The sequence below is a fragment of the Fundulus heteroclitus genome, chromosome 7, assembly GCF_011125445.2.
Source record: "Fundulus heteroclitus isolate FHET01 chromosome 7, MU-UCD_Fhet_4.1, whole genome shotgun sequence".
Lineage (NCBI taxonomy): Eukaryota > Metazoa > Chordata > Actinopteri > Cyprinodontiformes > Fundulidae > Fundulus > Fundulus heteroclitus.
In genome coordinates, this window is record NC_046367.1 from 16,303,944 (window position 1) to 16,330,930 (window position 26,987).

General features: G+C 43.5%; 1 protein-coding gene across 5 annotated transcripts; it reads right to left on the reverse strand.

The window, feature by feature from the left end:
• On the reverse strand, nucleotides 1–26,199 carry ppp2r3b (protein phosphatase 2, regulatory subunit B'', beta). 5 transcript variants are annotated; one of them, XM_036139050.1, is made up of 15 exons: nucleotides 26,015–26,196; nucleotides 25,195–25,580; nucleotides 13,797–13,982; nucleotides 13,371–13,474; nucleotides 12,074–12,176; nucleotides 9,897–9,971; nucleotides 9,711–9,797; nucleotides 8,539–8,695; nucleotides 8,092–8,140; nucleotides 7,921–8,010; nucleotides 7,652–7,827; nucleotides 4,216–4,334; nucleotides 4,014–4,117; nucleotides 1,113–1,252; nucleotides 1–1,049 (listed from the first exon to the last, which is right to left on the reverse strand). In XM_036139050.1, the coding sequence occupies exons 2-14, from the start codon at nucleotides 25,546–25,548 to the stop codon at nucleotides 1,114–1,116; spliced, it is 1,743 nt and encodes a 580-aa protein (XP_035994943.1). In that variant the 5' UTR covers nucleotides 25,549–25,580; nucleotides 26,015–26,196; the 3' UTR covers nucleotides 1–1,049; nucleotide 1,113. The 5 variants fall into 5 exon arrangements, with proteins under 5 accessions (XP_035994943.1, XP_021173130.2, XP_012719771.2 ...); XM_036139051.1 differs by lacking the exon at nucleotides 1–1,049 and adding an exon at nucleotides 3,482–3,524 and having other exon boundaries at nucleotides 1,134–1,252; nucleotides 4,222–4,334; nucleotides 26,015–26,199; XM_012864316.3 differs by lacking the exon at nucleotides 1–1,049 and adding an exon at nucleotides 3,482–3,524 and having other exon boundaries at nucleotides 1,134–1,252; nucleotides 26,015–26,197.
• Nucleotides 26,200–26,987: the final 788 nt, after the last annotated feature.

Below are 26,987 nucleotides of genomic sequence, written 5' to 3' on the forward strand. Positions count from 1 at the left end.
GAAAATGCAAAAAAGTTTTTATTATTTTGGCATCTGAACATTTATGCAGGTGTAAGTGCACAGCAGAAATGAAACCGGGACAAAGCAACATGGGTAACTGGGGAAAAAAAAGTAAACCAAAACAAAACATCTATAGATTCTGAGAATGTCCCACATTCTTTTCAGCTAAAATTAGTTGCACAATAAATGCATATAAAAACCAGCACTATTCCTCTTTTTTTTTGTTGTTGAAACCAAAGATTCATTATTAACCCCCCCTCCAAAGAACTGTTTATTTCCTGACAAAGCCCATTCATATAAAGTACTCTGTACCATAGAAAAATGCCTAAAACTCCACGTCTTTTACAACACAGCAAAATCATAATAAATATGTACAGTACTCTATAAACTCATCTAAAAATAATTTATATTTCCAACTCTGTCACACTTTAAAGACCTAATGTATGCAGACACATGGGGGGGGGGGGGTTGTCGGGTGAACGGTATTGCTTGTGTTTGAGCAGAAGGCTTGTTTGGAGTTTACAGCAACAGACCCTTAAAGCATTTACAGCCTCACAGAAAAGCCCTTTGATATGATTACTGGAATGTAACATTAGCCAATAAATCGCATCCCTGAATTTAATCAGTAAGGCCTAATTTCAATAGTTCAGGGACCTCCGCCGTATAACTACCACCGCTGACACCAGTGGCCCTAATTAGAAACCCCGGTGTTGAGGTGCAATGGGACTTGACCTGAATGACCCCTGATGCTAAAGATCACCTGCAGAAAATGACGAGGGGAACAAAATCGAAAGAGAAGAAGAGTTACAGCTTCCACCATTATTAAGTAATCTCTGGTGATGTTTTTGTAAGTGTGACAGATCAAATTTGCTTCTGAGTGCTGAAAACTCGGTGCCCCACACGTTCTTTACGTCTCCTTAAACGTGTGGGACGTGGTGATGTCTCCAGCCGGTCACGGGGAATCTAAGGCGTCTTCTGGTTTTGAATTCCTCCTTTAGTCTGGCATCTGTTGATCTTTGCATGTCGCGCTTAGGAAAACCCCCGCGAGCTGACGGTATATGGAAGAGGAAAGCGGTAAGAGGGCTTTTGGGTAAAGCCCCGTGGCTTCGAGCATCATTCGAAGTCGTCTTCATACTCGTAATCGTCCATGTCCAGGTCGCAGTGTGGCGTGGGGATCTCAAAGAAGTGTTTCTTTGTCAGACTCAGCTCACTGGAGATGTGCTGGCCCAAAGGGCTCAAAGGATTATCATACCTAAACAGACACAAGGAGACGAGGATTACCAGTGATGCAGGATGAGATACCAATAACGCTTCTATAAATTCTCTACAGGACACCGAGGGAATTTTAATTAATGCTGGATTTAATCAATCCCTGTTCCATGAAAAGATGTTTGTCAAGGTGTATGACCTCCGTCAGAACGGATCAAACAACAAATTCAATTACCTCTTCAACTGTTTTCACATTAATGCTACAAACCTTATTGTAATGTCATCAGGATTTTATGTGATATAGACCCATAGCAAGTAGTCCATCATTCTAAAGTGGAAGGACAGAGATGCACGGCAGCGATGGACATCTAAAAACTCAAACCCTTGTCCATTATTCCTCTATTATTCTAAGCAAAACCTCTCCGACTCAGTCAGATTGGAAGCAGCGTCCAAGTCTCGCTAGTCACAGATTGAACTAAACTCAGATCAGTCATTTGTTAATCAGCTCAAGGCTGGATTTTATTCAGCGATTTGTTTTGTTCAAACCGATGTGCAGCTTTACTTTCCCCACCCAATTTTTTTTTTTTTACGTCGGTCAAAACGTTTTGTTCTCATCTGACCAGAAAACTGCTGCATTCCCTACATGGTCTGTGGAAAAAAGAAAGCTCAATACATTGGCCTGCCACACTTTTCAGATTTTTATAATATCCCTTCCACATCACAACTATGAGTGCTATCCCAGTATAGAAAAATCCAAATAAAATACTTTCTTTGTTTTGGTAATGTGACAAAATGAAACAAGGTATAAATAATTTTGGATTTCAATGCGTTTAAACTAAAGCTGATCTGTGATTTCGATCCTTCATTTGAAAGAAAGATCAAAAGACGTTTATTTTAAAGAACAAATGAACGTTTCTCTAGACCAGTGGCTCTGTTGCGCCCTCCTGTGAAGAATTAAAATGTTTTACGTTTTTCTACATTACCACACTTTTTAACTATACAATATTACCAACAGTATACATGGTTTTGAGCCTGATTCTTACCTGCACCCCACTATTTCAGAGACACAGCTCTAACCCAACCTGTGCCACGGAGGCATTTCATCACATTCAACAACAACTTATCTGTGCCATGAAGAAAGGCGGGAAACATGTTCGCTTTCTTGCCAGGAGTTGAAGAAGAACAAAACCTGGTGGCGGCCTCCCAGACACAGACAATAAAATCTCCAAGAGATCACCGTTTTCATACTGTGAATAAAGAAACTTAACACATGGGGCTAAATAGGGACTGGGCGATATGACTGAAAAATAGAATCTCCGATTCTATTATGTGAAATCTGATAAATAATTTTTTCCCTCCTTTTCGTTTCACAAAAAAAAAAAAAGAAAAAGAAAAATTGTTTTAAAAACTTGCTTTTATGCCAAACATTTGATCTGGTAGTTGACCTGAATTCAAAGTGCAGCTAAATCCAAGCTGTGAAACATGCTGGTAAATCAAGATGGCCGCCCTGCTGTTGTAAACAGTGACAACATAACGTGTGGTTTTACACAATGAGCTAAGAACAGGCTTCACTTCACTTATGTAACTTAAGCAAAATAAGTAAATGAGGAAATTAAAATGCCTCATATTATAGTAAAAAAAAAAAAAAAAAAGGTTCCTCTTTACTATATTTTGGCAATATATTTTTGTAAACATATATTCGGCATTGCCTGCCGTTCTCTTCATGGAAGCCCAAAGAGTGCATTGGCAAAATAAAATTCCCATTTTCCAAAAATGTAATCTTAAACAATTGTAAATTCGAATCAATCGATTAAATCAATTTATCGCCCAGCCCTCGGGCTGACAGCGATTTACAGGATGTCAAAAGCGGGAATGAGTAAAATGAAGTTTCTTGACAAGAAAGCAAGCAAACAGACTCCTCCATAACGTGGAAGCACATGTTTTAACGAGCAGACGTGACTGGAAAGGACACAGGAAGGTGGGGACACACATGGAGACCGTTTTTCTCACGTGAAACAGGAATATAAAAGCTGCCTGGTTCAGAAATAGACTCCCAGGTCTAAGACAGGGTTGCATGCACAGGATATTGTGCTGGATTTAAAATAAAAAAATAAAATAAATAACCCCGGCTACTTTCTGCCCTGAATGTGTGAACGTGGTGGGGGAGAGGATACGGGCTAAAAGTGGATTCAGGACTAGACTTTCCCAGAGAGGAGGAGAGAAGACACAGAGAGGAAGACTATGGTCCCTGCTGTAACCCTGAGTGTCTTACCTGCTCTGGGGCAGCTGCCTGTCTTTAGAGGTCAGTGCTGGTCCTAAAAGTGCCACACAACATGCCTGTCAACAGCTTTATCTCCCATTCCCTCTCAGAGGGGCTCGTCTGCTGCTGCACATTCTCCTCAGAGCAAAGGGGGCCCCGCGCTGGCTGCCTTTGTTAAACGGCCACCGTGACGGATAATTGAAAACAACTCGACTTCGGCTGAGTCTAGAAACATTTTGAAATGAAGGGAGGACCAAACTACCAAACTAGAAAATCCTCCAGAGAAAACACGGCTCAGTCTCATGAATCATAAGTACACTGGAGTGCATATTATGGGTAACAATCGCAGTATAGTGGTTCTAAAGGACAGATTATTTTGAATTATATCTATAAAAACACAGTAATAAATACCAAATACTACAGTTAAATCTGATAGAAAACCAATCCAACTGTAAATAGGCTTAACGGGGGGAAAAAAATAATCTAAATTCTTTAATTAGCTCCTGTTTATTGGTGCTGCAGCTGGTCCTGCTGTCACACTTACACATCATTGCAGTGATCGTTGGCATCTTCCTTCACCAGGATGTCGTACTCATCTGCCGCGTATTTCTCCCAGTCGGAGAACTCCTGGCCGTTTGTCTCAGCCTCCTTTAAAAACACACAAAAAAATACAGAGCTAACTAAATACCCCTGAGCTGAGCTGGGGAGATGACTCTGACCTTTGCTAGCCCGTCACATCTACGCACCCTTACAATAGAGAAAGGGTCCCGCTGCTCGTGGTCCAGGTACTTCTCAATGTTGAAGAAAGTGTCAAAGAAGATGTGGGCCATCTTGCACTTCTTGAGATCCCGCAGAGTGATCTTACCTAACCAAGGCGAAAAGCAGAAAACGTGGCTTTCAGACGTATTCATACTCCCTGATATTTACCAACCAACCGCATTTGTACGGAGTTTAAATGACACACAGACATCGACTGATTTCGTAGCCAATTGGCTGCAGTGAAATTTTCTTTTAAGAGGGTAGGCTTGAAGGGCGATGAATACAAATGTGTGCTACCCTCCGTGTGTTCCCCACTGTAAAACAAATGAAAGCCAGTATAAACTCCCGGTGGGGATCCTGCTGAAACTATTCCTACTTTGTCCATTTTTACATATAAAAGGCACACGTGTCAAACTCAAGGCCCGCGGGCCGAATCCGGCCCGTCAAGGCGATTTATCCGGCCCTCAAGAACCAAAAAGGCCTATCATGTCATTAAGTAGAGCTAAATAGCCTTTTAAAGTGTATAAAGTGGCTAAAACTGTGCCTCCTGTAGGGAATGTTGATTGTTTTTAACTGTGTAGTAACAGCATCCTGCCACTAGTTTTCCCACAACACATTAAACCAACCCAGAAATGGCCAAAACGAGAAAAAGTGACGCAGAACAATGTTTAAAGTGTAACTCACCCCAATAGCAACTTTCTTTTTGCATTTAAACTGTATAAACTGGGTCTAAGGTGCTACTTTTTATGTTCCTGTGAAATTTCTCACATTTTTATGTGAACTGGAATGACATTCTGAAATCAAAACTATCATCTATACAGGTGCAAACGGCCCTTTTAATGACTTCATGATGCCCAATGTAGAAATGAGTTTGACACCCCTGATATAAGGGATAACGCGCAATGAGGCGTCCGTTGTCCGTAATTAACGGACGTTAATTTCTGATAATGGACACCTCCAAGGTCATTATTCCGCTTAATACCACGGCCACTTACGAAATAAATAAATATTAAATCAATTAATACTTTAATGTTCTTTTTTTTCAGCGTTAAAAATTGTACGTTTTTCACAAGAAGCGGCTGAGAGAACGATGCAATATCTCTACCTTTGAGCCAACGCCATTACTTTTATTAATACGTGTCCTATAGCACCATACTATGGTCTGGGTGAATACTCTATTCTGATTGGCTGCAGGGTGTCTGTTGAAAGGTGTTATATTAATAAACCAATCAATGCTTTCAAAACGACATGGCTACACACCTAAAGTTTCAGATCCAACAAATCTGAGTTTCCTTAAGAATCAAATGTTTGTCTCCCTTCATGATGATCACACGGTGCGTCTGTGTGATTTTGACTGCTGGCGTTCACGTTGTCAGCTTAAGTTTTGTCTGCACAGGACTAACTGGAATTGTGCTGAACAGCTCGAATTATCAACGAGTCGCATCAAAACGGAGCGTAAACATGCTGCTGTTAAGCTAGCACTTTGGCAAGCTGATCTGCCTGAAAGCACCATCAGCAGGGGCTAGACATGATATACCAGGAAACATCACGCTGCTCTCCTCAAACTGCAACTGAGACCAAATACCTGCTGAAGTCAAGGAACTGCAGAGTCAGAACCGTCACTGGGGAGCAGAGGTGGGTAGTAACTAGGCATTGGCAAGTAACTTTTAGAGCAAAATGTATTTTTAGGAGTAGTTTAGCTGTACTTTTTACGTTTCCTGGAGTAATATTGATGAGAAGTATCACTACTCCTACTGGAGTGGACTTTTTAGCAACTTTAGCCTCCGTGAGGACCTTCAATAGATAAAGAACAGACTTGTTTTAACTCAAAAATGCGCTAGAGAGACATACCTAGAGTTTCTGTTAAAGTGGGATTTATTTGTAATTTTAACGTCATTTTCTATCTGCTGAGATCAATGAGCCATTTGGGGGTCAAGTGAACATACAGCAAGCAGCAGATATTGTAACTGGAAGTAATTTGCAGAAGTACTGTAAATTGGCTAAAGTATTGGGGGACACCAACAAATCAATGGCTCTGGGTGTTCCAATCACTTCCATGGCTGCAGGCGCATAAAGTTTGGTGTGGAGAAACCTTACAGAACGCCTCTGGGATGAACTAGAGCGAAGGCTCTGATTCTGGTTTTCACATCTAACTACGAACCCCCAACAAACCCTGAAGAAGATCTTTACAGAATAGTTAAAGTTGCTATTTCTGGAAACAACCAGTTCATGTTCAGGTAAGAAGCAGAAGACCAAATAGTTTTGGCAATACAGTGTCTATACATTAACTGCTGTAGGTACTGGTTTCATGTGTTTTATGATAGAAAAGAAAAAAGCTTCCTTGCTGAATTTGGCATTTTGTAATTGTAAATTTTTTGTATATTTACTTTATTTTAGTCATTAAAAAGGTCAGTATTGTTATGTTACATCAGAGGTTATGATTAGCCACTCAGTACTTGAGTAAATCTTCTCACCAAATACTTTCTTGCTCTTGAGTCATTTCTACTTTTTACTTTTACTTGAGTAAAAATATGCAGAAGTAGTGCCACTCTTAGTTAAAGTACATTGTTTTATCCGCTCTACCCACCTCTGCTGGTGACCCATTCAGTGTTTTACCTTAGAGCGCTTTAAAGCTGCTGGCTTTACCACGAATACAGGATTTTACTGGGCTTGGACTCAACATTGGTTCATCCTCATTCTCCAATAACCTGGACCACCATCAGGGAACCACTAACAAGAACCAAATCCCTAAAACAAGACGGAGGTGTTGTCCTCAACGTTAAACACAAACGGAGTTATAGCCATTTTCTTTTTCCCAGAGTTAACCTGCTTTCTACCAAGTCGTCTATTGCTGGAAATTTAGACATAAACTCCAAGGTAAAAAAAAAAATGTAAAAAATCTGGGTTTGTTCAGTTCGTTTCAGAGGTTTCTGCTCCGTGGCTTTCAGGTTACACGTCTCGGCAGTCGTGGATATGTTCTTTCAAATTATGAAATGACCTACTTGATGGATTTTAACAGCCCGCCTACAATCTGTCGAAATACTTTAGGTTGCTCTGCCTGGTTACTGTTCAGAACAACATCTTAGTAAAGAGCTGCTTGCGTATCAGGTTACATGTAATATCATCCAACTCCACTCGTGCAGCGCGCCGTCGGGCTGCACTTGGGTCACATTCCAGCAGTGGCCATCAATACTAAACATGCACACGCCACAGTGAACCTCTAACTCCCACAGTGGACGAGTTAAGTGTTGGAGGGAATCTGTTGACAGTGTGGATAACACCAGCAGCTGGCCGCAGGCGGCACAGTCAGTCCTCTCATCTGTAACCGTTCCCTCGGCCGGCGATCAATGATCCGGCCTGAAAACGCGCCGGAGTGGGGCCGGACCGGTGGCCCCGTGTGGCTAAATGGGAAACAGCGCTGACCTTCCACCTCGGGTTTGACGAGGTCGAGCATTTGGCAGAGGCAGTCCTCGAACGGAAGGGGCTCGATGGACATGGCCTCCAGTTTCTGACACTGCTCCTCGTAGAAGTACTCCATCTCATACATGCTGAGCACGCCGTCCCCGTCCAGGTCCATACAGCGGAACCAGTACTCTATGCTGGGAGAAAAAAAGAGAAGAAGAAGAGTTTAGCAAACAGGTAAGGAGAACAGAAACAAGGGTGATAAATAAATCAGTGCAGCCAAAGGATACCTGGTGTCGGTCTTCTTGTCTTCATCAGAGATGAGGAACCAAACAAAGTCAGCGTAACTTAGCCTCCCCTCCTTATACACCCGTCTGTCTCTGATTGCAAAAAGAGGACAGATGTTCGGCGCACGCGACAAAAATCACGTATTCTGATCCTTAATGAAAACGTTGACCCACCTTGTAACCGTCCCTGAGAATATCCTTCCAATCATTTTCTGGGAAATGGCTGCGAAACACAGAGAGCAGAGTTACCCAGCACCACAACGCAGCACATGCAACCCATTCCTATTCTTTCCAGTTTGGTTTCTGCGACGGCACCGTAGCTCATGCCGTTGAGGCAGAGAGTATACGCTGCTGTCTTATTGATCTTATTTTCCCTCGGCCTGACCCTCCAACCATCAGCATGAAGCATGTGGTGTGAAGAGAGGGGAGACTATAATCTGTTTTACGGGCCAGTGGTGAGGAGCAAATATGATCCAAAAAGCTGCTACAAAACTCTATAACGGCTGCATGTAGATTCTGGAGAAATTAGCAATGCTCTGAGTGGAAAATTTAATACAAGGTAAGTAAATCGGCTAACGGTGAATTAGATAAAAATAAATAAAGTGGTCTTCCTTTGTGCACCTTGGTCGTTGTGCCGCAGCAGGTCTTTCTGGTCGATGTAGAGGTCATGATCAGCGTCCAGCTCCCAGAACTTGCAGTAGATGACGTAAAAATGCTCGTAGGAGAAGAATTCGGTCAGCTGGTTCACGTCTTCCTCCTGCTCCAGCAACGCCACGTTCTGTCCAACAGAGGCAGCGTCAATGAGGCCAGACCATTTTCTTGCCATTTAAAGCAACATTAAAACAACAAAAAAAAATTATACATCTTTGATTCGGCATAATTAATGAGCAACAGAAGAACAACTGCTTCATAGACCTTTAGACATCCCAAGTAAAAGTACATTAAAAAAGTTTTCCTATGTTCAGGAAATTTTGACTATTTGTCTTAATAACAAAGAAATAAAATCTATTTTGATTTTATGTAATAGCCATTTACCAAGCAGCAGTTGTTGTGGGAAAAGCTTTTCTTTGACAAGGACAGGGACCAGGGTAATGACTGATGGGAAGATTCATAAATACGGGATGTCTCAAGCTCAAATCCATTAGGTCTGGCGTCCTGCAACGTTTAAGACGTGTCTCTTGCCCTACACACCTGAATCTACCGGCTGAAATGCCTCCCTATAGCGTGCAGCCAGGCTCTGTGCAGCTCTGCTACTGAGCTGATAATTAAGTCCGGCGTGTTCGACCAGAGACGCATCTAGAAGTGGCAGGACGCCGGCCCAGAGGAAAACCTGTCAGAAGCTGCCGAAGCTTGATTCAGGGGCCGAGGTTCACCGTCCAACAGGACGACGACCCTGACCGTACAGCCTGAGCTCTCCACTCCACCCGACTGAGCTCATCTTCACAAAGGGCGAAGATCTCACAGCGTGAACGTGCCTTTATGAAGATATATCCTTAAAGATGTTTCTAGTATTGACTCATGGGGGGATGAATAGAAAAGCATGCCGCACTTCTTAGATTTTTTTAATTGATAGCTTTTTTGCCAAAGAAGAAGAAAACGATGCACCATATGGCTACCGCTTCACTATCATGCACTACTTTGTGCTGGTCCATTACATAAAATGCCTACAACATACTTTGAAGTTTATGCCTGTACAGTGACCAAATGTGAAATGGTTAAAGGGGCTCTGAATAAGTTTGCTTGGCACTGTAAATAAAGCAAAAAAAATAAATAATAATAATTACAGGATTTACCTGAAGAAAATTACTTTTCCTGAGCTCAGAGCAGCTTATTTTTCCAGTCCATGACCGGTTCACATTATAAAATATCCTTTGAATGACCTGAAAAAAAATAAAATAAAAAATAATTCAGTCAACGGTGTTATCCTCCAAAAAGACACAGACATGTTGATGAGCAGCAGGCGAATGCTTTTCCCGTACCGTGGTGATATACCGCGAGTGGAAGTCCGGTGCTTCTTTTAGAAAGGCCATGCCTGGATGAGAGTTCACTACATCCTGAAAGCAAAAAAAAAAGAAGCACAGATGCATTACTCATCTTTACTAGGCAACGAAACGGTCATTTTTAGCTGTGTGAAGTTTTACATCTGCTCCTTTAACAGACATGTTCTGGTAAATTATAGGTCGTTTCAAAGACAAGCTAAGCTAACAGTCCACATCTGTTTCAGATCTGGTTCAGATCTGTGCCAAAGGCTGCCTGAACAGGGCCAGGAATCCGCACTAATACAGACGTCGGATGGCCGTCTGCTGTCACGCCGTTGTGTCGCACTTCTCGTGGGAGCAGAAAGCGCCGCAGAATTTACCGAGAGACGCCGTCCGATATAAATGTTCCTTTGAAATCCCCGAAGCACCAAGTGGGACAGCTGATCAAAAAGATGTTTATTAGAAACTAACACTCTCCTAAAGCCCCGACATCAGGGAGCTACTCCGTTTCTAATTAACCGCAGTAATACTCTTAATAGAACAATTCTTCATGTCCTTTCCTCAATCCAGCTTTCTTGGCGACCACTAAGGGAACAAAGCGGCGACCGCGAATGGGACGGCGGCGCTGAAATTAAAGGGCCGTGTTCCGGGGCGGCCGCCGTGCCTCTTTGACTCTTACGGGGAGAAATTTAATCATAGAAAACACATAAATCATCCGGCCGCAGGAAACAGGCTGGGACAGGCGAATCTACTCCGCGGCAATCCACCTTTCATTCATCAAAACAGTCAAAGGCGATTCGCCGAGAGGAGCCGTACAAATTAAACGGCGCGCGCCCACGGGGAAAGCCTGCTGCCGCGCTGACGGCCGCTCGGCTCAGACGGAGAGCTCGTGCGAGCGTGAATGTGAGGCGGGCGGAGGTGAAGGGCCGGTCTGGCACACAAACAGCCTGCCGCATGGGATGAAAACACATATAAAAAAGTTTATGAGGCAGGGATACATGTTATAAATGGCCAAAAAAACTCGATTTGAACTGGGTTCATGTTTTCTGGGATCAGTTTGATTCTCAGACAGGTTTACTTTGAGGTTTTCTTCCTCCCTCCATCTTTGCTTCCCCTTCTACAAAACGTTTCTGCTAAACCTGCCTTCAATTAGCTCTCTCCCTCTATTACATCGGCAATGTCTTAATAATAACAATAATCATCGAACCGGGGGACCAGCAGCCTTCCCAGGACGCCAGCGTCCTGTTGGGTCGCATTTCCCTGCAGTGTGACCGTAGGCTTTGTGTAGGGAAGAGGATTAGGGCCACAAAAAAAAAAGTCTACTAAATTCTGACTTTTTTTTCTCAGAATCCTGAGAAAAAAGTCAGAATTCTGAGAAAAAAAGTCAGAATTCTGAGAAAAAAAGTCAGAATTCTGAGATTAAAGTCAGAATTCTGACTTTTTTTTCTTAGAATCCTGAGAAAAAAAGTCAGAATTCTAACTTTAATCTCAGAATTCTGAGAAAAAAAGTCAGAATTCTGAGATTAAAGTCAGAATTGAGTAGACTTTTTTTTTTTTTTTTTTTTTGAGTGGCCCCAATCCTCTTCCGTATTTGTGTGAAGCCTGTATGTGCGGCGTTTTTTTTTTTTTTGCCCTAGTGCAAAAGCTTTATTGTGTGCAATAATTATACACTTTCAACAAGAGATGTTCAAACTTGAGCTTGAGATATTTGGCAAAGAAAAATGAGCTTGAATTTCAGTCTCTAGACGCGTAAAGCTTGTGGAAACAAACCCCCATAAGACTTGGAGGTGTAAATGGAGCCCAGGGGGCTGAAATGGAAACCACACTTTTGAGATTTTTTTTTTTTCCTCTTCAAAATAAATAAATCAAAATCCTGAAAGCTGCACAATTAAGTCCCACTTTGTGCCGGACTGTCACACAAACATTTGCAATCGGGCAAATTGAAGAACAATCCTGTTGAGTACGTGGTGACAACACATGAACATGTAGCAGGGATACGTTTGCAAAGCAATATGGGAAAAACAATCAAAAATGACTCCCTTCTTTACACAAATAAGGAAGGCCTCAGAAGGGCTTGCCACAAATTAAGCCCAGGTCGCACCACCCAAGCTAGGGCAATTTTAACCATCCCACACTGCCAAGTGTTGCCTTCTCCCTGGGTGTGCTGCACTCAGTACCTGCAGGAATGGCATAAAGTCGTCTTGTTCGAGGTAATTACAGCCAGGCTTGGCCAAGAGGTGCACAAATTTAGAAGCATCATCGTGACAGGTCTGCAGCGTTCTGGAAAAGCAAAGAGAGAACAGATGGTTGTGAGGTTGCTCCCTATTTGGCTCTAAAGCTACGTTTATGCTTTAAAAAAAAAAAAAAAACTCAGTCAAGGTTTTAACTCCTTAAACTAAAGATCACAAGCACAGAATTACACATTCAGAAATTAGGATTCAGCGTCGGCGCTGCTGATTTAGGTGCTCAGGCTGGTTCCGGTGGTGGTAATAATGGAAGTGCCTGTGGTGGCCTCTAAACCAAGAATGGTTCAGTCACGGGCTCGGGTCAAAGGCCACGTCCGTCCGCTTCTCTGGAGACTAAAGGCCCATTCATACCTCACGTAAAAGACGGATACGTGTGGAGTGTTTCATACGTTCTAACCGTCGATTTCGTCCGTATTTTGACACGAAAATTGGGAGCTTACGATTACGGACGAAACGGATCAATACGGAGCAATACTACCGGAAGAGGTGGGGGCGCTATTGAGTTTGTAGTACAAAATGTCAACAAAATCACGAAGAAGGTTAGAATTCTGGGCTTTAAACAATGGCGGGTTTTGTGGAACGACTTTCGGAGATTGTCCGCAACTACCCACATTTATATGATGTGTCGTGTCCGGGGCACAGGGACAAACAAAAAGTTATGAATAGCTTTCAGGAAATCGGGGATGCTCTGGCCATGACAGGGGATGTCGTAAAGTCCAAGTGGGCCGCGATTAGGGAGCGCCCAGCACTGCCACCTACAGGAAATATTGGTTATCGCGCACCTCAACGGACGGAGGTATGAAGGAGTCAACGGATAGAACGTACGGACAGAAATACGGACGTGTAGGCCAAACGTAGGGTATGAATGGGCCTTAATACGTTCAAACAAGGGTATGCCTATTGCACGCAGCAGCATTCAGCACATAACAACCCCACAGTGTTCATTTTCATACAGTAAGACACCAAAACGGACGTCTTCCTCCCTCTACTGCGCCGGACGCGTCCAGCCACCACCCCCTTGTGACTTTCTCTTGTCTTTCTAAAAGCCAACGGAGTCTGTTAGGAATGAAAGGCAAAGTGTCATCGTGGTAGAGAGCTGCCTTCAGTGTCCATGTTCCCCCCGCCCAGAGCGAGCGGTCGTTATTGTTCGGAGGCCGATGTGTGAGCTATTTAGCTGTGGGTGAATGACCCAACGGTCCGCTGAGAATAAAAATAACCATTGTCTTACTTTCTCCACATAGCCACGAACTTGTGCACAGAGACGAAACCCGTCCTGTCGCCTCCAGCCGAGCAGAACAATGGCATTTTCCAGTAGAGGGGACACTCGCAGGCCTGAGAGGGCAGAAAAACAAGGCAGTGTATGAGGAGGGCAGGAGTACAAAGGCAGCAAAGATAAAACAAGTACAGATGGGCTGTTTGGCGGGGGGGGGGGGGGGTGGCAGGATAAAATAATTCCCTAAGTAAACCTAGCTGTCACTGCTCTCAGGTGCTCCTCAGCCCACTGACCACGTTCCTGAGCAACGCGGAAATGAGATTTTCCATTTGGGGTTTGAAGCCCAGCAAACATTCAGAACCGTCGGCAGCCAAACGGCACCGAGGAAAATAATCCGCCGGTGGGCGGCCCGACCGCGACGCAGCAGGCTCACGTTCTCACCTTGGCTACCAGCCCCATGTCTTCAATGGTGGCCCTTTCATTTGGGAATTGTGAAAATATTTTCTCAATTTTGGAAATGAGGCCGTCGATGTTGAGGTTGGCCTGGGGCCGGCCCTGTGGGAAGTAAAACTTGGGAATGCTTTCGCTCAGTGCGGTGGTGACCGGCTTCTCCGTCCTCACCTGGGCCTGGATTGAAAAACAAAAAAAACAGAAGAGAGTCAAAAAAATGCCAGCAGCCCTCAGCTCGCTCCATATGTAACCAAATCTCCCAGCGTCCCTCAGACTTCATCAGGGAAGGCCTTGAATACTCAGCACTCATAATCGTTATCCACTTAAATGTAACAGATATTCCTTATGAGTGACACTAGGATCTGATTGTAACTCTGATATGTATTATATATGTAGTCATATGGGTACCGCTTTACAATAAGGCTCTCCTTATAGATGGCTAGTAAACAGGTTAAAGATGTGAAATTAATTAATCTGTAAACACTTTATAACCAATTCTTAAGTGTTTATTATTCATTAATTAAGAGTGAGCATGAGACAAAACTGACCAGCTTATTGCCAAATAGTGAGCCTGATCGTTCAACTATAAATTTAACCTAGAGTTGCTTTTATTAAAAATTTCAGAGATTTACTACCATGTGAGCACAAAAAAAAAACATTTTTCTCTTCCTCGTCCTGATTTATACACAATGCACATTTATGAATGAGTTATAAAGTGTTCCCAGATTAATTAATAACATCTATAAACTATTAGTCATTTATAAAGGGAGCCTTATTGTAAAGTGGTACTAAATAAATTAGTCATTCTTAAGAATATAACCATTTAGGATTTTTTTGTAGCTTTCTTGTAACATTTAAGCTTAAAAGGATGCAGACAGGATTACCATATCAGGGTCTTCCAGCAGTTTTTAACCTTTGTGAAAACCTGAAATCAGACTGTTGACGGCACACATTAAAAGACGTCCCGGTGTTTACTTTGAAAACATTCAACGTTACTTTTAACACAATTTATCACCCGCATGGTGGTTTTAAAGATGTCAATTCTTCTCATCCAGAAATCTGGTTTATTAGGAGCTATTATGGCTTTTCTCAGAAACCACGATGTTGACTCCGCAGTGGTCAGTATAGCAAAACGCTACGATGCAGAAATGTTTCTGGTTCGTATTAACAGCTGTAGAGAGAAAAAATTATCAGAGCCATCCTGGCATGGATAACAGAACTGCTAGCTGATTAGAGGCAGACTTATGAAAAGACAGATCTAATGATTTAATTATGGGATGCATGCAGTGCTGCTGTTAATGTTGAACTTCAGACAGGACACCCAGCAAGGTTCTGAAATTAGAAGTTATCAGTAACTAGAAGGGTCAGTGGTATGAAAAATATACGCATCGGCAAGTGATATAGTAATCTGAAAGAGTACATTTTAATTCGGACAGTAAACGGGACCAACACTCATCTAAGTTCACTCTGGCTTTTTTCTTTAGCCTACTTTATGAAGCTAAAGAAAAAGGAGGAAAATTAATTTCACGCATGTGTACAAGAGCAGGAGACTGAAACCTACAGAATCTGTATCATACAGGGTCGCATGAAGTCCATTAGATTTCCCTAATCAAATGTTATTTTTCCTCCAATTTAGGTTTATCTTTAAACCAAATCTACTCTTTCGAATTTTTTTTATTATTTGGAAATCCCTGTTTTACAAAGTAAGCCCATTCTTTTGCAAAAAAAAAAAAAAACACACCAAACAAACAAAAAAAACACACACACTAAGGGTTAATTTATAAAATGAAAAACAGTTTTTTTGCAAAAATAGCCCAAAATGTATTGAGGTTAAATATTTTCTGTAATTTCTAACTTTCTTTTTCTGTAAAACAAACAAACAGTGGCACATGTTTTATAGGGGCATTTTCAAAAAGTGATCTAACCTAATGTGCTAACAACGCTTCACTTGTCCATCAGGGCTGTGTGACTGAGCACATGGCTCAGCTAGCGGCTAACGTTAGCTCCACTCCTCTGTTCTGATAGGACTCTCGTTAAATGGCTTGTATCATGTGTCTCTGTGGGTTCAGAGAAACGATTGTTGTGTGCCTAAAACTTACAGAAAGGCTTTTTCCTGCTTCATAAAGTTCTTAATGACAGCAGTTTGCTCAGGTCTGCCATCCAGCTGCCAGTCTGATGGAAAAGGTCCCGTCACACGGATGAACAGAGATCCGCAGCGACCAATACGGTCTCTCTTCACGCTCTTTTGCTGCCAGTGTCACTTTAAGTCTTACAAACCTGTGGATTACTCGTCACAACCCAGATTCATTGGCTGGCTTCAACTAGTTCTGCAACATTTAGATGTTTAGTCATCATATTGCCCTTTTCCTGCGTCCTGGCGCTCTGCTTTTAGAGGACGCTCTGATGGCTTTCTGCTTTAACCGATTGGTCGTCCTGTTCCATTTCTACACGATCCAAAGTCATCGTTTCTCCCTCCCAGATTGAGCACACGGAGAACCGTTCAAACGCTCCACATCTCAGAGCCATTTACTTTGGAGGTTACAGGATTCAAAAAGCAATACTTTAAACACTTTATGAGTGAAATGGGACACGGTTAATCCTTCCTGCACTTTTCCACAGTCGTGAAGATGCAAGTCTCCATTTATGTGGTCAAAACAAATTGCTCACAAGGAATATAATTCTTGGTGGATTCGCTGCTGTGCTTGTTTTTGTAGTCTAATTAATCAAATGTGTCCTTTAGTGAACTCACCCCCCCTCCCCGGGGGGCTGTGTGAGTTCAGTCATGCCTTCACGCTTCACACCGATCACTGTTGCTACGGATGAACTCAGTTAAATCTCCCGATGACACTGGTGGGATATTCCTGCTACGTGACATTGGGGTGTGAGGACCTGAGCTTTGAGGGCAGCGACGTTCAATTTCTGCTGTAACCCAGTTGCATGATTTTCATCTTCTAAAAAGAAAATTGTAACGGCCGCACAGCTGGACTCCTATTTTTACCTCGGCAATAAAGCGGGTCTTCTACTAGATAAACTCAAGTGTAAGGACGTGTCTGCGTTCCTGATAGGGTTACACTGAAAGAACACAAAGCACGACATGTCCTCTTTTATCTGTGAGAGTAAACAGACTTCTGTTCATTGTTTAGAGGATTTTTAAAGCGTTTTACAGTATTGCCACTTGGGACGCACCAACCAACTAGCCACGGCTCAAAATCGATTGATATTTCTTTGACTCTTGGTAGTTCAACCTCTGAAATCCGATAAATGCCTCAAAATTATGAAGCCCCGCCCCCAATAATCCGTTGCACTTCTTCTAGTTTAGAGAACGGTGGAGGACACTGATGCGTCAATCCGGAACTTCTCGCTCCGTTGAAACGATCCCAAAGCCCTTTTTTTTCGCCCTCGCAAACAAATCTTTACTTGAGACGAGATGCTAGATGACAAACACCAACTGTTGCTGATAAGTTTAATATGAAAAGTTCACAGGTTGAGCAGATTAAATCTCTAAGTAACACAAAGCAGAATAAAGGATCAAATGCACAACGGAAGGAGTTAACGCTCGTCTGTGGCGATTGTACTTCCTCAGTCACGGTGTGATCTTTGGCGTTTTCTGCGCTGGTCCTCCCTTTTTTAGTGACAATAAAAATGTGCGATCCAACAAAAGACTTTTAAGCTTTTTTTGATAAGCAATGTGAAAACGCGCCTCAGAAAGTTGGAAGCAGCACAAACCTCCAAGTCTGAAGACTGTGGATTAGAAAGACTGGAAATTAAGTTATTAGATGACGCCCACCTGTGAAAATCCCTGCTTTGTGAACCGCAACATGAAATTTACAAGACACCAAAATAAATGAAACGACGTGCAGCATTTTATTTATATAACGACTGATGAAAACTACCAGTCAGCGCCGTTATTTCGCAGGATTTATTAAAGCAGCTTGAATATGCAGCCTGCTGCTCTCGCTCAGGATCTTTTACACCGAGGCCCTTTGGCCCGACTGAGGACATTTACAAGGAAACGGATTTATGGCAGAGAAATAATGAAAATCACGCCCACGCCGCGGCTCGTTAAAACATAAAATGCCGCCGCTGATGTTTGCGTTAAGCCATCGTTAATAAAGCTTTCGTCGATGACTTCGTGAAGCCTTCACATTCTGGGAATAGCGCAAAAGATGCTCGTAAAACCACAAGTGATAATCTGCTTATTTTATCCTGGCAAATGATAAATGCTGCTGATCCTCTGCTTGTCAGAGCTCTGTGTTGGCATCGGCTATGGCTATAAAAGGACATAAACATCTCCTGCTGCCCTGCAGCGTCCCCCCCCCCTCTCTCTTCATGCTCACAGAGCTCTTGAGCACAGCTGTTAAGCCACATGACATTTTGCACATTCAAAATGATGCGGCCCCGAAAGAGGACAGCGAAGCAGCTGGAAGCGACGCGCCGGACGGAAAAACTGAACCAAGTGGAGTCAAATGTCATCCGGACAGAAAAAGACATCCCTCCGTTACCGGGAGGCTGCAGGAACCCGTTGAGTAGCAAAAAGTGGCCGCACGACCGTCTGGATGCCACCGCACGGAGCTCAGCACGCTGACAAGAACACCTGCCTGTCCTTGCTGGAAGGCTCGGAGCCTCTTCTTGAACCGAGACGGCAGGACAAAGTCGCATCCACGGGCCAGGAGAGCCAGCTCCTTCCTGAGGTCGGGATCCTGACGTAAAGACAGCTCCCTCATCCTCATCTTTGCTCCGGACACGGCGGGCCGATCGCGTGCACAAGCGCAACCCTCGGTCCGGCGTCGCCCGCCTCTCTCTCTCTCGGCTGCCCCCGGACCAGAAGCGGTGTGTGCGTGCTGCGAGTACCCCGACAGAGGAGAACGGCGGAGGGTCCCTCTCTGGGTACGTCCCCCTGTGATTGTCCTCTGTCAGGAGCCTTCTTAATGCAAAGCAGCAGCTGCCACTGTGACATCCCCTCCCATTCCAGATCTGGTCACAGAGTCTCAGCTCGGCCGGCTGTGCGCATCGCTACCTAACGTGCGCGCCCACACACACACACACACACACACAGGTCAGGGAGCTGTTGCTTCAAAGCTGCTGGGGGAGATAAGGAGCGAGCGGGTGCATGTGTGTAGGACTCACTTAGACCGCTCGTGGGGTGGGAGGGGTGTGGATCTGCCCTTTCCAGTTTACATTCCTCCGTGCTCATGGAAGGTTATGTAAAGAGACGGACTTGTTGTTGCCTGCAGTTCAGGGATCAATGAGAACGCGCTGCTGAGGTTTGCTGACATTTCTCATGAAAAAAGCGTCCACGCGCCACACTTAGAGGAACTTTGGCCTTACATCTGGACAAGTTTCAGAAGGATAAGAACTCCTGACACTAATAGACAATATAAAAAACCAGAGTCTGTAACAAAGGCTGCATATATTACACGAGGATAATCCGTCATAAACTCCCCCTGAAAACCAGTGATGAACGGAGAGTGAAGTGAGTAAACAAAGTAAACAATGTAGGACTAATTATTCTAAAATACAAAAAAGGTTAAAAGGGGAAGCGATGATTTCAATATACATCCATAAATCAGGCGTATTACAAACTATTTAACATCATGTCTGTGATTTCAGTTTTTCCTTCCCTTTGCAAGCTTGAGCTGCCAGTCATTCCTGGTCTTATTATAGTTGATGGGCAACAGAAGTGGTGTTGGGCGGGGGGGGGGGGCTAATGTCAAACTCAAAGAAAGCTCACCAACCCAGTCTGCGCCTATTAAAAGCGCCACCGGCACTGTTTGGGCAACCCAAGAAACCGGATCTGGAAAAACAAGTGTGTATCTTTAGTCCCTAAACAAACATCCACTTCCAGTTTCTGCTGCGCTGGAATGATGAGAAATTCCTCCGCGCCGCATCAACAACCGGATCGATCACCTCATTAAGCCGACTCTACGCAGGGCGAGGGTTCGCTGTCCAACAATCAGGAAGTGACTCAGGGATTTCGACGTCAGAAAGCACATTTCGATAAATCTTTTTGGTTTACGTCACTGTTATTGGAACCAGAAAGTAAAAACCTGGTTCGCCCAGTGCGTCGCTGTTGTTGTACGCCACACAGGACTCCCCACATCCTCCATAAGCCACTTGGACTCAGTTGTGCCACTGTCTGATCTCACTCAGATACATTATTTTGATGAAACTGACTGGATTCTATAATAACTAGGGCCATGTCATTTAATTTTAATGTGTCGGCTGTGTTGGTCTGGCTGGATTGTAATTTCTGGGTATGAATCGGTCCTGTTTGCGTTGTAAAGTGCCTCTTAGAGGGTCTTTGTTGCCGAATGGCACTATATACACACAAACCAAAATGAAAGCAATCACAAGACAGAAGCAACGACGATGTTTTCTGCGTCTTCCGTGTGGAACAGCCAGAGCTGATGTCTTGACAGAAGCGAGCTGATCAAAGAGCGTGCGACGGCGGCTGGAACCGAACCTGCTGATGGGTTCATATCAGGGATCGGGCCTCAAGTCATGAGAATGGGAAACCTTCAGCAATCACTCCAAACTCCACATCGCCGCAGTCCGTCTGACGGATCGATTTAACAGGATGAAGGGAAAACTAAGAAACCCAGGAAGTCACCGACTCCACCTGACTGATCCGTAAACTCCGGCGGTAAATACGATGGCTCCGGTCACACGTTCGCCTCAGCAGCTCCAAGCATGACACATTTTAAAGGACTCACACAAACAAAAACTACTTAAATCTGTCACTGACTTAGCTTTAACACGAAAAGCATTAGTAGCTCTACATTTGCAGCAAATGTACCAAAGTCACATAAAAGAACAAGCACCAAACTAGGAGTAAAAGTTCCCCGTTCCAAGAAGCTATTCCCATAAACCTTGAAAAAGCACAGCACGGCTCATTTTTATGTGCAGTAACAGAGCAGGCAGTCCTCCTGAAGAACAATAAATCAGACAACGGTTGAAATCTGCTAGAACCTCCCGATGCAGAGCCCAAAACTGTCGCTAACAGCATAAAGAGCCTCTAACGCTTTAGTTTTGCCCTTAACCAAACTGCAGCAGAGAGATGAAACTCTTTGCTTCGGGGGAGTCACACCATGAGGCGGCGTGCTGTCGCTGCTCAGTATACGTGGCGAGGATTAAGATTACTCTGTGGAAAACCCGCCAAACATCGGCCTGATTTACAGATGACACGGCGAACCCATCGACCGACGTCGGCTGCCACGGCATGATGTAAGAGGATCGACTGTCTTACATAAATATGAAAGCAACGGCGGCGTCAAGGCGACGGACGCGTCGCTGGGACGTCTCCAAGACGAGCTGCGCTAAAGATGCTCGGTTAGAGCTCCTGAGGCGGTCCAGCTTGTTGATTCTCTGATGCGGTCGAAGGGGTCCAGGGAACCGGGTCAGCGAACGCCTCTGCGTCTGTGCAGCAGCTTTTTCCTTTTGCTTTTGATCTCGCCAGGAAGGGATTTTAGCCCAGCAAGGACACTGGAACAATTGGCGTCGTTTTTATTTTACTGATCACTGCTCATCATTACAGTTCATCTTTAATAAATCTAACCTCCCCCATGATCACATTATCATCAACACAAAGGAGGCCAGTTTCATCCTTTGCGTCTGCGGTCACAGACTTTTCGCCGGAGCTGTTTCCGTGAAAAACTGCGCTTCAAACACCTGTCTCCGCTCATGACACACAGCTCTGACTAAAACGAAAAGCATCTGCGGCAAACCGAACGACGCCGTGTTCCCACACCCCTGACCTGCTTGGGACAGCGGCTACGTTGCTAAACCCAAAATAAGCACAGTGAAAAAAAAAGAAAAGAAAGAAAGAAATATAAACGAGGAATGTGTTATCCTAGTCACGTCTAGGAAACATTGTTTAGACCCTACTGCACTGCAGTAGGTCAGTAGGCAATTTTTTATATGTTAAGGTGGAGGACAAGAAAGCCAAGCGTTCGTGGAGACCCGACATTTACTGTACATGCTTTAAATAAACAATCTGCGAGCGCATATCCCGACAATGAGCAGCATCTAATAGGGCCGGCATAGAAGTAAATTAGGCGGAGGATGAATGCGCTGCCACACCTCGCCTGGCTGCCAGGGTTCTGGGTATCTAATGCCAACACAAGGGAACCGGGGCTATCTTTATCGGTGTCTGATGTCAAAGTCGGAGCAGCTGCTCCGGCCTGCATCAGTGGGACATGAATTGAATTCTTTGAGTAATCCCTTAAAGAATGCATCGAAATGCCGAAATTGATTTTTATTTATTTAATTTTTTGGTTTGTTGTCGTCTTAAAATAAGTATTCGCACCCACGCGGCATTGTGATCTCTTTAACACCGAGCGGTGGTGGTATTACACATTGAGCTAAGAACAGGCTTCGCTGCACTTATGAACTTCAGTTAAGTTAAAAAAAAAAAGTAAATAAGTAAATGAAGTAGCTCGTATTATGGTAAAAAAAAGTTTCCACTTAACAATATTTTGACAATACATTTGCCTAAACGTATATTCAGCATCACACGCTGTTCTCTTCATGGAAACCCAATGAGTGTATTGGCAAAATAAAATCCAGATTTTCCAAAAATGAAATCTTAAAGAATTGTAAATTCGAATTAATCGATTAAATCGATTTATCGCCCAGCTCTATTAACGATCCAGACGGAAGAAAACAGAAGACTGAACGACGAGCGCTTGAATGTCAACCCTGTGCCCCCATCTGTAGCGACTCAACATCATGCGGACGGCGTGCTCTTGAGGAGCAGCTGTCTGACGGGCGTGGGGCCGTGTCCTCGCGCTCACTAATGTCCGCAACCCAACACCAGGCCGCAGGTCCATCCGCAGATAAAATACTTTTTTTTTTCTTGTACAGGTAGATTTGCCCCCTCCCCTCCAGAATTAAAACTATTTATCCCCAGGGGCTAAGATTTGATCAAATAAGATCTACACCTCAAAAAAAGAATCATGGGGAGTAACCCGAGCGCTTTAGGCAGGGTGAGGTCAGACACGCCCAGATCACGCACCGCTTTCATTTAAGGCAGAGGCCAGGAAATTTACCAAGTATTGAATTAATATCTGCAACACAGACCCACAACCATGAAGGCTCCCTTTGAACGTCGTTATTGCTGTGAGGTTCTCGGCAGCCTCTTGTGGCCAGCAGGAGAAAGTTCAAATCCAAGAGAAAACAGCAGGGCTGAACACATCCACAGTTATGTTTGAGAAATATGCAGATCCCCCCCCCCCCCCGTCCTTTCCATGCAGACATGAACCTGGCCCTGAAACGATCTGTTTTTGTTGTTTTTAAAATTACTTAAAGCGCGGATTCAGAACTCAGATATAACAGTGATTGGTAAAATGGAAAACTATTTTTTTTCCCCAGCTAGTAGCTTCAGTGTGCTTCGATCAATTTGCCTTAAAGGCACAGCGACGTGCGGGCCGTTGTTTCCGCCGTCGGCGTTGGGAATATTAATGCACCTGACAGCGCTTCTGTGTCTCAATCTGGACAAATTTAGCTTCATGAAAACATACAAAAAACAACAAAAAAGATCATTTAAATACACAAAACAAAAAAATACAAAATAATAATGAACTAATCAGCTTTGTTTCATTCATTTCAAACACTAAAATATACTATATTAATGTTCCGCATCATAATTCGACTGCGGCTCTTCACAGATTCTTCAGTGTAAATAATTTTAAATTTCCATGGTTGAATGATGTTGCTTTTAATTTTATTTATTTTTTAATGAAAAGGAAAACGGAGCTTTTTTTAAAAAGCTTCATATGAAAACAAATGAGACAATACGGCCTCGGGTCAGTTGGTTCGCCCGCTTCAGGACTGAAGTACATGTACCTGAGATTTCTTTTGGTGAGTATTAAGTATTGTTCAATAATTAGAGTGATAAATGGGGATTTAAAATGCCCTGATCTCAGCTATAGTTGGAGCTGTATCCTATATTTGAACATTTAAACGAGTCTTATGAACGGGAAATAATGAACGGTAATCAAAGCCAAAGAACTTTGAGTGACCATCATAAGACTTTTGTATTTCCCATAAGTCTCTAAACAAACGTCGACATCCACCTCCGCGTCCGTGAACGCAAGCAGCTTGGACCAACCCAGACAAACACGCAGCTACCCGTACCCTTTTCAGGTCAGCCAAACAACCTCGATCCATTCAGAAATAGAAACTTTTACCCACAGCCACTTAAGGGCCACGATGTGCTGGTTTATTATACGCCGCCTACTCAGAAAAGAAGAAAACAACTCAAAAGAAAGGATCAACAGATCTTTCACAAGAACATAAATGCTGTTTTTTTAATCATCATTAGTGTTGCCCCGATGCCATTTTTTGGCCCCGATTCCGATACCCGATACCTGGCTGTGCAGTATTGGCCGATACCGATACCATCTGTATGAAATTGATGTGTGTGTATATATGAAGAACTGCATACTGCTTAGGGTAGTAGAACTTTTTGTTGCCTACCTGGAATGGGTGACAATAGTTGAAGAAACTTTTGGCTCTCAAAGGCCAAAATAGTGCAACATTTGTGAAATCATAACATGTATAATAGTAGTGCAACAGTAAGACAGTAAAATTACATTATTAATTGAATAATCTCTTTTAAACCAGAAGTTTTGGCTCTCAGATGGCAAAATAGTGCAACTTTCATGAATTTATATAACATGTATAATACTAGTCAGGAGGGAGAAGGCTGCGTTCAAGTGATCAAAAAGGTATCGGTGCCCTATTTGTTAGTACTCGCCGATACCGATACCACCATTTTAATGCTGGATCGGAGTCCCGTCTGATACTGGTATCGGTGCAACACTAATCATTATTACTATGATCTGGTTATTGGTGCCAGTTATGAATTTAGTCCTTACTACGAGTTTATTTGAAACACCTGTCAACTAACGCAGACTCTATGAAAAACGGCTTTTATTCAACACCGGTAGGAAGCCCAGAGGACGGTCCAAAATACACCGGAGGGGCTTTACTTCCCTCAGGGTTCCTACAGCATAAGGCAAGTTAAATTCAAGACTTTTTAAGACTTTTTAATGCCACTTGAAATACTTGTCGCAACAAGATAAACCTGGTTGCGGCAACTTCACCCAAATGTTGATTTTAACATAAACCATTACTTTCTGGCCCAGTAGACATGTTTAAAATTGATCCTGGACGCTTCACAGGTGAAATGGACCACAAGGTTTTCTCCTACTGGATCTTTTCCTGTGACCAGATCCCAGATAAGCGGAACGCGATGGCTGGGTGGACTAAAACACAGTAGGCTATTTGAAAACCAGGAAAGCAGAAGACAGGAATGTCAGCAGATCGCGCCTTGCGTTTGGACGCTGAGTGTCCATCCTAAAAGCGTGTGTTCAAAGCCACAGTCTACCTTTTTCGCGCTGACAGACCTCCGCAGTACCCTTCCACTGGGTCCTGTCATCCGGGCGTTGCTGCTACTGCGAGAGGGCAGGGTGCTGGTGGATGCCGTGCTCGAAGGCGCGCCCAGGGGAGCCGTCTTCTTCTCCGTCAGGTTCCTCTGAGACGCCACATTGTTGTTCTCGTTGAAGCTCAGCGACCTCTTGTCCTGCGCGTGGCCGCTGCTCAGGTTGTCATACTGTCCGCTTTTAATCAGGTCGAGATAGTCTTTGAGGACCGACTGTGTTCCAGGATCGCTGAGCCAGTTAAGAAACAGCTCGTCCACTTTTGCTTTGAGAACCGGCTGGAGAAGTTCTGGTGACGGCATGCTGATGACTACTATTCTTCCGACGGACGTACCTGTGTGGGGAGGAGAGTCAGTTGTCAAAGAAAGACATCCCTAATTAAGAACATAAACAAACAAACAAAAAAGAAAATAAAAGGAAATCGGATCTCAGCGTTTGATGACACATGCTAGCATGTCATAGTTTTAAGTAAACGTCAAACCTTCGCTAACAGCATCCAGTTTCAACGCGATCTGTCAATCTGTTTGGCCCACAGGCAGAAAGTAAACAGGAACCTACATGGCTGCTGCCACGAATTGGTCATTCCTGAGCATAGACAACACGTTAACTTAACCATATCTCACTTAAACCAGTCCCGTAACGTACACATTATTAGCCGCGGTGCAGTAAAAATGGTATATTTACCATGCCACACGGTAGAAACAAACTACGACTCAGTTAGCTAACGTAGCTTCGACATGCTAATGCTGCTTCGCCGACCATACAAACCTCAATGTGAGCGGACGGCAGAGCGAAACGCCCCGAACTCTCATTGCACTATTTCTCCTTCATAAACGACACAGCAGCTCGCCTGACACAGAAAGACTAAAGTACCGCTACGGTCCTGGCGCTAACTCCTGGGAGCAAATAGCAAATAACTTTTCAGATCGCGTTCCCCTGGTAACCATACTGGGCTGTCGCGAGACTTCCAAAAAGTTTGCTCCTGGCTATGGGAATTCCGGTGCCTTGTGGGGATCGTAGCTTTTGGATCCGTTCACTAACAAGATTCGAATCTTTGGGCTTCCAAACGCATCCTTCCCAAATCATTTATTCAACCCGTTATTATTAATATTAATAATATTATTATTATTACATTTCCATGTTAGAATATATATGTCTGTGTAGACTACCAATATTGTACAAGGTAATACTAAACTTGACAATTTTGTACAATAATCTTACCTATTTGATATAAAAAGTATACATGCAAGTGTAAAAAACGAATTACTCAGAAGAGTCTGCATAGTCTACATTGTAAACTACTCTCACAACCTTTAGTTTGATTTCAAAGTTCCATTAACATTTATTTATATTATTAGTTTATTTTATTTTGCACTTGCAGGGTGTGAATGTGTGTGTGAATGGGTGAATGGCTGTACTGGAAAGCGTTTTGGGGTCATGGGACTAGTTAAGGTGCTATACAAGTACAAGCCATTCACCATTTATAAAAGTTGTGTTTTATGTATTTTACTTAAGTGTATGTTTTGATTCTGGGACAGCAACAAATTTCTTTATTCTTGTATAAATTCTATTTTCTTTTCTGAACAATACCACTCTCAGACACAAGAGCCGATCTGTTTGTTCACATAAATGAACAGAGCATTGAGATGGCTTAGTTATGAGTAACATCTGTTAGATGAAAAGCCAGGAAAACGCTGACAAACTTTGTTTGATCACCTAGATCAGGGGTTCCCAAACTTTT